Source organism: Chelmon rostratus, chromosome 20 (assembly GCF_017976325.1).
Source record: "Chelmon rostratus isolate fCheRos1 chromosome 20, fCheRos1.pri, whole genome shotgun sequence".
Taxonomy (NCBI): domain Eukaryota; kingdom Metazoa; phylum Chordata; class Actinopteri; order Chaetodontiformes; family Chaetodontidae; genus Chelmon; species Chelmon rostratus.
In genome coordinates this window covers 10,993,817-11,004,022 of record NC_055677.1, presented here as the reverse complement: position 1 = coordinate 11,004,022, position 10,206 = coordinate 10,993,817, and the positions used below count along the sequence as shown (strand labels likewise).

General features: G+C 41.9%; 1 protein-coding gene across 2 annotated transcripts in view; it reads left to right on the top strand.

The window, feature by feature from the left end:
• Window positions 1–2,136: 2,136 nt before the first annotated feature.
• The window catches only part of arfgef1 (ADP-ribosylation factor guanine nucleotide-exchange factor 1 (brefeldin A-inhibited)), a 51,652-nt gene continuing 43,582 nt past the window's right edge, over window positions 2,137–10,206 (top strand). For both annotated transcript variants that reach the window (XM_041961365.1, XM_041961364.1), the window contains exon 1: window positions 2,137–2,432. In XM_041961365.1, the coding sequence (XP_041817299.1) occupies window positions 2,309–2,432 (124 nt within the window). In that variant the 5' untranslated portion in view covers window positions 2,137–2,308. The remainder of the gene's footprint in view (window positions 2,433–10,206) is intronic.

Sequence of the window (10,206 nt, the reverse complement as noted above, 5' to 3'; positions counted from 1 at the left end):
TTCCATGCAATTTCAAATATTACTCTCCACTTAAAGAGGAAAAAATAATGCGGACTGTTCTATAATATAAGCTTTTTCCAGTGAATGGTGGTCATGTGAGCACTTGTCATGATACAGCAGCACTTTTTTCTTAAAGGAAACAGCTAAAATTTCCCAAAAAATGTTTTATGTTAAATAAACTTTTTACAAGAACTGTTTGTAATAAATATAACCCTATCTCTATTTTTATTCAGCTTTTTATTACTATGAAATTAGTCCTACCAAGTGCCAGTTTAGATTTTCGACTATAACGCCAGTGTGTTGATGCCTTTATTACTGCAACATTGTTGGCGTACATGATATGCTATGCTATCGCCTGACAATCTTGGGTTGGTTTAAACTAAGATGTCTTTTGTTCGATGTTTTTGTTTGGCTGAAATTGGGAAAGAATGAGCTGTCACGTCAGCAGCTCACTGTGTCATTACTCAGGTACAGATCAATGACAGAGTCAGAAATGTTTACTTTTGACAGATTACATGCTTAATGTGAGATTCTAATAACTGTCTGACTTGAATAAATGTTGTTATATAACACCGTAAATGTTCATGTCACATTAATCTCATCTTTGCATCTCTGCTTGTCACAGTGATATTTATGGTTTATACAGGCACATGCTGGGATGTCTGATAATAAACATTTCAGTCCCGTGGCTTTCGTTTTGATAATCTCACTGACCTTTTTAATTAGAAACTGATAACTTTAAGCATGACACATTAAATCAAGCGCTCTCCCTCAAACATCCTCCTCTGTCTCTCCGTGTCCAGTCTCCGATTCTGCAGCTCTGCTCGTATTTATGGATTCAGAAACGGTGGAACGGACACGTAAGACATCCCAAAGTTAAAGTGAGCTCTGCCTCCCACAGCTGCCAAATTTGTGCTGTCAAATTGCCAGATTTGTTGGATGTATTTTCTGTCGGACTTTGCTAAACGTTACACAAGGCTGCAAAAGGCAGTGCAGAAATACTAAACATGTAGGTATAGCCAGGTGACAGTAGGATTAAATGAACAGGGAGAATGATATTTGCGGCATAATTACATTTACAAAGAGAGTTTCACAAAATCTGAATGCTTTGTATGTATTTATTTTTTCCAAGAAAATGCAGGAAATGCTTCACACATTTTTGATCATGGTGTTGTGGACAGTGAAGACAAATGAGAAACCATGTAGACCCACCAACATAGTACAAGACTGGATATTGCAATCACTCCCAAACTGATTGACAGGTCTTTTAATGCATTAATTAACACCAGACAGCAACTAAATCAGAGTTAATAAGGTTTTGAGATTTTTTTTTTGCTTTTATGATTGTACTGAATAGGAAAAAATATGTAATTCAAAATACAATTCCAGCCTGTGAAGTTGAAAAAGGACTTTCCATGAAGATGTGTGATTTTCAGTTATGACCATTTGAGGATCACAAAAGCCTTATTTTTCTATCCAGTGTCGTCAGGTGTGTTTGAATACCTCTTTAATTTTCCTGTTTGTACCACATATTCACACAAATTCAGATTGCTAACAGCAACATACGGGTTTATGTAAATGTGCTTACATCTCACACATGAGTGCTGTATAATGTGCATAGATTCTAAGTATGTGAGCGTAAAGGTGGCATGTTTCATTCAGCAAAGAAGAGAGGAATCCTGCACATTTTGAAGCTGGCATAATTAATTCAAGACATGCACAAGCCTGTATTAATGCCAGTTATTTTACATATGAGGATAACAGGCCTGTGTAGGTTTACACATACTATATGTGGAGAAAGCCTAGCTGCAAGTCTCTCTCTCTCTCTGTCTCGTTCTGTCTCTCCTTCTGCCTCTGTCTATGTCTGTCTCTCTCTCAGTCTCTCACTGTGTCTGTCTGTCTGTCTCCCTCTCTTTGTCTGTCTCTCTCTATGTCTCTCTGTTTCTCTCTGTCTCTCTCTATGTATCTCTCGCTCTCTCTCTGTCTGTGTCTCTCTCTCTGTCTCTATGTCTCTCTCCCTCTCTCTGTCTGTCTGTCTCTCTCTCTCTCTCTCTCTCTCTCTCTCTCTCTCCCTGCTGCCTCACTGCGGCCGTTCTCAAACGTACGTGACGTCGTTTCCTCTCTCCAACATGGCGCAGGAGGCAGGTCGTTAATGGAAATCTGAGGGATTTACCCCACCTTCTGTGTTTATTTATGTTTGTCTGTTAGGGGCTCTGCAGCTGACATTTGCAAAGGAATACATCTCCATTCGAGGCGGCTGCAGCCCCCCTTGGGACCAGGCACACCTCGCCCCAAATTCCGGTGCGACATGTTTGAGGGCAAAAAGACGAAAAACATGTTCCTTACACGAGCTTTGGAAAAGATCCTGGCCGACAAGGAGGTGAAAAAGGCTCACCATTCACAGCTGCGCAAAGCCTGCGAGGTGGCACTAGGTAAGTTGTGTTGTTTTAGCAGCACATTTTAGCTGTGTTGGACTCATTGATTTAGACACGTCATGTACCCTTTCACTTATTAACCGGTTATTCTGCACCAGTGTCGCAGTATTCGGCAACACAGCGCATTTTCCGGTCATTAAATGTTGCCTGCTAATATTGTCTTATTGTCTTCCATCACAATTCAGCGAAACCTGCGTATTTAATTGACGTGGCACGGGTTCCGTGGAAATGATTCCGTGTAAAACACGGAAATGGTGCAGGAGGGGTGGGTGTTTGCCACACTCAACCGATGCTGCGAAACTAGTAGCGATGTGAGAACAGGCCGGACACCGAATAGAAAACAAAGTTGTTAGCGGCTGTATGCGCATTCAGTGTCGAGCTAACCCACAGCTACACGTTAAACATTCGTCAAGAGTAAACCGCCTTTAGCGAGACTGCTTAATTTTACTTGTTTCACCCCATAAAGGTGAGATGTTTGTGTCTCTTCCTGGTACACATCGGACGTAGCCGTGCCCGCTGAGTACAGGGAGTGTTGGGAGACATGTTTGTCGTTTATTACATCTTCTATTTATTAACCAGCTTAATCATTTAATACTCTCGGCTCTGCGGTTCATTGTTATGTTGTTAAACTACATGTGAAGTAGAGGGAAAGGTGACAGCTGTCAGTAGCACCTCGATGCTAGAACGAAGTCAAGTTGTCGGAAATAATAAGATAAGATTTCCGGTCAAAGCTAAAATAAAATGGAAATGACGATCCACGTGATACTGACCAATATACTTAGTAGTATATAGCTATATGTAATAGTTAAAATACCAAATTGGAAAAGCGGAATATGTTTAGGATCTGAAATTACAGACTTAGAAACTGTTTTCATAGCGTGATATTTATCAATATCAATCTGACGTTAGCATTTGTGACATTTAGTGTGCTTTTATTTTGAAGCCAATATCATATAACATCCGGTTCTACTTTAACTATATATTGTAGCTTTACGAAGCTATTGGTTAGCAGGTGTATTTTATTGGAATACGTCCTTGGGGGTGACTATTAATAATAAATATACTATTTTAAAGCTGTTTAGACAAAACAAAAAATCAAACAGGACCAGAGCAGATACAGTTTTACCTTTTATAATTCCATAGCTAATGTTTTTTTTTTCCACGCGCCCCACACATTTTTTTTAATCTGTTCAGTGTCTTGGAACAAGCTGGGTTTTGTCCTACAAAGGGAGTAACATGACACTACCAGAGAAACAAAGACTCCATGTTGTGCAGCAGCCAAACCCCCTACCTGCACAGGCAGTTGCTTTCTTTATCAATTCATTCAGCTGTTGTGGGGTTTTCCAGTGGCCTTGAAGGCTAAATATGCTGATCATGTTTGTCAAGGCCTGCTCTGGTGTTTTATAAAACCAACCCACCCACACAAACTATATATTCCTTCTCCTTCTTTATTGTCTGTAGAGCAACAGAAAAAAACGTGAGAGCAAGAGGTTAGCCTTTGCTGAGAGAGTGAGGCTCTTTCTAGCATGGATTACTGCTTTTGCATACAGTCAGTATTTTTTCTTTACTTGGGAATCAGATTAAATGCTTGAATTGATGATGCCATCAAGTGAAACTCATTGTCAATTGTAAGTTAGTTTTGACACTAGTCACACACCCAGTGGGCTTTATTGAAATGAGAGTGAGGCAGAAAATAGCCACAAGCCAATAATACCATCATGGCTGCTGCCTGTCATATATTGCATCAGTGCAGTTCCATTATTTACTGTTTATGGAGCAGCTCCATATATTTATATCATCACTACAGTCTGTCTCTATGCTCCTGGTTGAAATTCACCCTGAATTCTATTTAAGGGTGCACTTTCCCCTTTAAAAGCAGCATTTAACCCACCGTCAGTGGGTGCAGGTCTTCTAAAGTTAGAAAAGGAAAAAAAACATTATTCAGGTAAAACCCCAACCATAGTGCAGTGATAAAACCTACCTGTCTATGCTGATTTTAACTTCACACAGAAGCCTAGCCATACACCAAAAATCGACAAAATGAGAATCTTTGCAATGAGCGTAGCAGCGCTACACTTGTAGTGCATATCAAAAACGACTGGGTGACCCAGTATACTGAGCGACTTACATAATCCCCTCCAGCTCTTGGGGCTCTGAGACTTCTCTGAGTGCCTGTGCCAGAGTCTCCTCTTTGCTGTCACTGAAAGTTCTCCCGTTGTTCACTGACGCTGTTCAGAACTAGGTATTGTTTTAGTTCCTCCTTGCATAACGCAAGGTGGTGTTTTTATTTTGTTTTCACACAGATTTAGACTCAAGTGTATGTATTGTTGTAGCCGATTTAGTTCTGTGGTTGCAGCCCTCGTGAATCGCTGCAGGGTTTTAATGTATAGGAATGGTGTAAAGGGCTCTGGCGAGTCTACCTTTGCCAGACAGCTCGGCATCCTCTCTACCACGCTGACCTTTCTCTTGGATTATCAAAATGTCACTCAGCAAATTCCCCAAAAGAATACCGTCTCGGTTTCTCACACACTCTAAACTGCAGGGGTGCGGGGTCATATTATCTTTTGGATCACACGTCGGCCTCTCTGAGAGGAGATGTCTGATAGCAAGGAACACAAAGAGGGTAAGACTGACAGTTAACTCACAATATTAAAAGCCCTCAGGCTGCATGTACCCACCACCTCTCAAAAATGAACGTGGAGGCTTTGGTTCATTGTTGGCATGCTTTGTGGACGGTTCCACTGTTCTCAAAGCTAACTTGAAGGTAAATCAGAGGACTCTGTACAAGCTACCACGCTAAGAGGAGCAAGGACTTGTTTCCAGGCTAGTGGTCACTTAAGGAGTTGAGTCCTGCTGAGCACATTGCTCATTATCTCTGCCCCTAGGGTGTGTGATCTGAGGGTTAGCTGCAGAGGTCACAGCAACCTGAAACAGTTGCAGCTGCTTTCTCGATGCCTCCCTTCAGTTTCTGTCACCTGCGGATGCGTATTTTACTCACGTTTTGGAGGCAGCCGCTGGAAAGAGAACGCCATTATGTCTGAAGCTTCGTTGTTTACTCAATTTGTCTTTTTGTTTTTCTCAACATGAATCACAATTATTCACTCAAGACCTATAGCTTAAGTTTAGTGGCCACAATTAATATGGTGATAGCTATTACCCAGCATTGCTAACAGACGCAGAGCACATCCAATTAGACACATCTTTATTGCCATGTGATAAAATCCATTGTTGAGCTGTGTGTTGTTCCTGCTTTGGTCCAACTCTTCAGGAACTTCCTTATTCCAGGTCCTCCACACTGGGCAGCCAAGCTACAGTTGACTCTTCTGGGCTTTTGGTTTTATATTGGCTGTGTGTGAGAGCAGTGTGCGATTGTTATGCCAGAAAGTTATGTTTGGAGCGGGTGTTTTCAGTGCCCGTGGTGTGTTCCTGATGGTCTATGGGGTTTGACATTCATTAAACCCGAATGTTTTGCAACACGGGGTAGTTACAAGAAAAGAAATTGCAGTAAACCACAAGCTAGCAGCTATATTGGCATGGTCCACTGAGTCTTGGCGTGCCATAATGGTGGTGTTTGTTTCCTTTAATGGATTCATTAGTCCCCATCTCCTCCTCTAAATTCATTGACATTATCCTATTCTACTTTAAAATGTAATGTCTGTTGCAGATGTCAGATACTTTAAAACATTGTTGTGCTTTTTCTTGACAGTTTTTCTAGTTTTGGGCTGATGCTGGGCCTTCCAGTTTCCACTCCTTTGGGTGAAATCCGTTTTTAAAATTGTCAACAATTCTAAGCCAGATGCTATGCTGTCAGTTTGTTCCATTACTTTGATTCAGAAGAGCTGAAGAATAGTCTCTGGTGGTAAGTTTTTCATGTGCAGAGACCTTTCAAAGATTCCTGTGGATCAGTTGTTTTTGTAAATGATGCTCTGAAATAGAGCAGATTAAGCCATTAAGTCATTTTTTTAAATTGATCCTCTGCCACAGTATGGTCACCAATTAGTAATCAAAGAAAATCGAAGCTTTCTGAACTGTATTGAAAGCTTGCAAACGTCTGCTTGCTGAACACAGTCATAATCAATATCTATGAAATTCTTGACAATCTTTAATTTATCATTAACATTCCTATTCGCAATCTACTTAAATGTCAACGTTTCCTCCTCATACATGGATTTTTTGCTTTTAATTGAGACCAAACACAGGCCACATTAGTTGACACTTTCAAGTTCATGCCGCAGAATTTATGCAGCCAAATATTTTCCCATTTAAGGTCAAAAGAACCTTGAACAAAAGCTGCGAACAGACAAAATCAACAAGAGTTTGCAAGCTGCTCTGTCGCACCAAACTCAAAGCCACCACCTGCACGGGCCACCTTTTCTTTAGAGCTGGCAAACCTGGCGGGGAAGCCAGTGGGACAAATGCACCTCTGATCATTAAGGATGGCGAACACATGCTCCCCCACGATAAGCTGCACCATGGTCGCCACATGCTCACCCATGATAAGCACCAGGCTATAAATGAGCCTGTTTGTTAATTAAGGTTTTTACCATGACTCCCTAAAGACCCAAACAGCCATCCCAAAATATGTAGTGCAGCCTCAGATGTTTGTACTTCTATGAATAATAAAAGCTTTCCAGATTTGTGTGCGTGACGCAATTTATCAACCCAGAAGCTGAAATCAAGCAGTTTTCATTGTGATTTCCATGCAGTGGAGGTACACCAGGTAGCCCGCTGATGAAACTCGCAGGCATTGCGGGGGATGAGGAAGTGGAAACGAGGGAAGAGATGGCAGCCGTCAGCTACATTTTCATGTCCTCTTTATTTGTCGGGGTGCCGTAAATGCTCTTTGCACTAGATGAGTTAACATAAGGCTCTTCCACTGTTTGACTTGAACTGGAGTCAGATACATGTGCATGTATGTGTGCAGTTGAGTTCAAACTCTTAAAAGCATGAAAGACATCCACACCTTCTTTTACAGCGCAGCTACAAACGAATGGAGACAAGGCTAGACGGACTAAGAGGACATGCTTTGTGGCAGTGTCTTCCCTTCTAGTCCAGGCTGCAGCTAATAATTCTTTACATTATTTATTAATCCATAGATTATTAAAGTGTGAGAAAGTGGTCATAACAACCCATCAAGAGTTCTCAGCCCAACGTGACGTCTTCAAATTGCACATTTTGTCCGACCAACAGTACGAAACTCAAAGAAATTTAGGTATAAAAACAGGAGAAAAGCTGCACGTTTCTCTTTAGTCTTTGGTTTGGTCTTTTTGATTGATAAACGCTTTAAAAGACCATAGAATAGAACAGGCCGGGAGGTCTTACCCTGGATTGTGAACATGCTGGATGTAGGTTAAATGTGTTGAGATACCTTGCTCTAATAGAATGGGGAAAAATGAGAAAGGGTGAGGCCCAGTGCCTGGTTTCTGTCTCGCTTCTCCCCTCCAGACTAAGTGCAGACACTTAAGCTGCTTGTAACCCCAAAGGTTGACTGGTATTCAGATAATGAGCAGTGGAGTAGTCAACACGGCAGGGCCATGGTCGCTCTGAAAGCATAAATAATCCTTTTATCTGTACGGAGGAGACGGTTTAGAATTTAGAAGGAAGAGTCTGTTTTTTTTCCCTCCACTTTTTTAATTTATTTTCTTACACTGATACCTCCATACATAATACATTATTTCTCTCCGCTGACGCCTCCCTCAGTCCTGGGATAGGTGATAAATTAATTATACCGCTAACAGATGAGGCGAATGAAGAGAACCCCTCCCCTCTCCCTCTTCCTCTCTGCTTCTGTTTTATCTCGTGGCGCTCGTATTTATTCGTGTTATCTATCTCGTATTGATCTATCATTTGTATTCATCTACAGAAAGTTGGTACCAAGCATATAATAAATCACCATTACTGTCGGGGGGTGGAGGGAGGAAGAGGCAGTTATAAAGGAGGAAGGCCTGTGAGTACGGAGGGAGTGTTACTCGGAAATTATTAGGAGCTTAAAGGCAAACTGAAATCAAAGTGCGGTGGGGTGCAGTGGTCGTGTGGAAAGGATCAGACTTATTGCAGTTAAGCAGCCAGACAATGGAACGCACGTTAGCCGTGGTTATTCCCTGTGTTGCTTTCTGACTGTACATCACTTCATTCAGATCACTGGATTCATCTGATTCATGTCACTGGATAATGCCCAGTGTACTGAGGTTACAGTTGCATTGCAGTGAGTTTAACAGCCTGGTTGTTAGCCATCATATCAGGGCCCATGTATGTGAGACCCATGAAGTAGCATCTACTAGAAATATTAGCAAGCACTAACTCTAGTTTGCCTAGTTTAGAGCAAACTGTAAATTTAGCAGCGTGATGGATTCTCTGAAATAAAGGGGCAGATTTAAATTGCTAAATTGCACAACGCTATGTGGGCTTGTGGAAAAAGGGGGCAAAATGCGTTGCATCAGTGTTCAAAGGCTCTGCATGGCTGTAATGTGCTTTTGATACTGGCACACCATGGAAGCTGGCTGTGCGTATCTTAGCAACGCAAGCTCCCAAACGTTAGCTAAGTGCTACGAATGGAGGTGTAAAACTTAAACGCTGTTTTCACACAAACCTGTATTTAAAAAAATCATTTCATCCTCTCATAAGAAACAGTATGCACAATAGTCAAAGTATCATTGTGGCTTATGTTTGTAATATTTATATTAGTCAAAAAGTGAGGAGAACGCAAAATTCAGCTTGACTTTAAAAAGCAAAGTTAGGAAGGGATTTGGCTGTGAAAGTCTCACATAGAGCATTTTACTCCACCATAGCTTCACAATAAGCACGCTGGATGCTAAATGAGGGCAGGTTGGATGAGAAAGGACACTTTGGCTGAATAAAGAGAGGGGGATGCAGTTCACAGCACACGTATTTGTCTTCCATTGACTTGTTGTTAATCTCCAGGTTGTGCAGCAACGCCCTGCACAGTAACAACAGCCCCATCCCAGAAGACAGAAAGAGCGACTCATAGCATTGGAGCAGAAAAGTGCCAAATCATGTATCAGCAGCGGAGTTATTAAAGATGAATTCATTTCAATAACAAAGCCAGCAGCTGAGTAATCAAGCCTTGTGGAGGCCGAGTGCTTTGTGACTTTTTGGCTAGAAAATGGGCATGGGAGTGAGACTATTGATTAGACACAGGCTTATTGCAAGTGCAAGTGAGGGTGTTTGTTTGACACACATGCACGCAGGCGTAACACGCACATGCAGGCATGCGCACACACGAGCGCACACACGATTAGGTAGCCCAGACAACCTCTGACAGTGCTTCCTTCTTCCCCTCCAAATGTAATTACTGCTGTGCAACCTTTCCTTTCAGCCTGTACAATAGAAATGCCAGGGGTCTGATTTTTCTCAGGCTCTCCGCGGTGGTCGCAGCTGCCCCGTGTTTATCTGTGTTTGGAAGGAGGTGGAGGTGGACACCTACACATAGATTCCCATCCTCAGATTAGCCTGTCTTAGCGGCGCAAAGCTGCAGTGTGGTCTTTATTACGATGCCTATGGACATTATCTTATTGCAAACTGTTCTCAGAATGCTGTTGCTCAGTGAATGCACCAGAGATGTAATTAATGTTCACAGTCTGGATAATGGGGTCAGCATTAGTGTCTGCATGGAGATAAAACTTTGCTTTTTACATCTTGCACCGTCATAAAGCCTCCATCCATACGCTTCTTTTCTTGTCTCCTTGGTTTTTTTCTCTTGTCCTGCACACCTTCTTCCTCTCTACCTGCTTGAACATCCTGCTGCTGCATG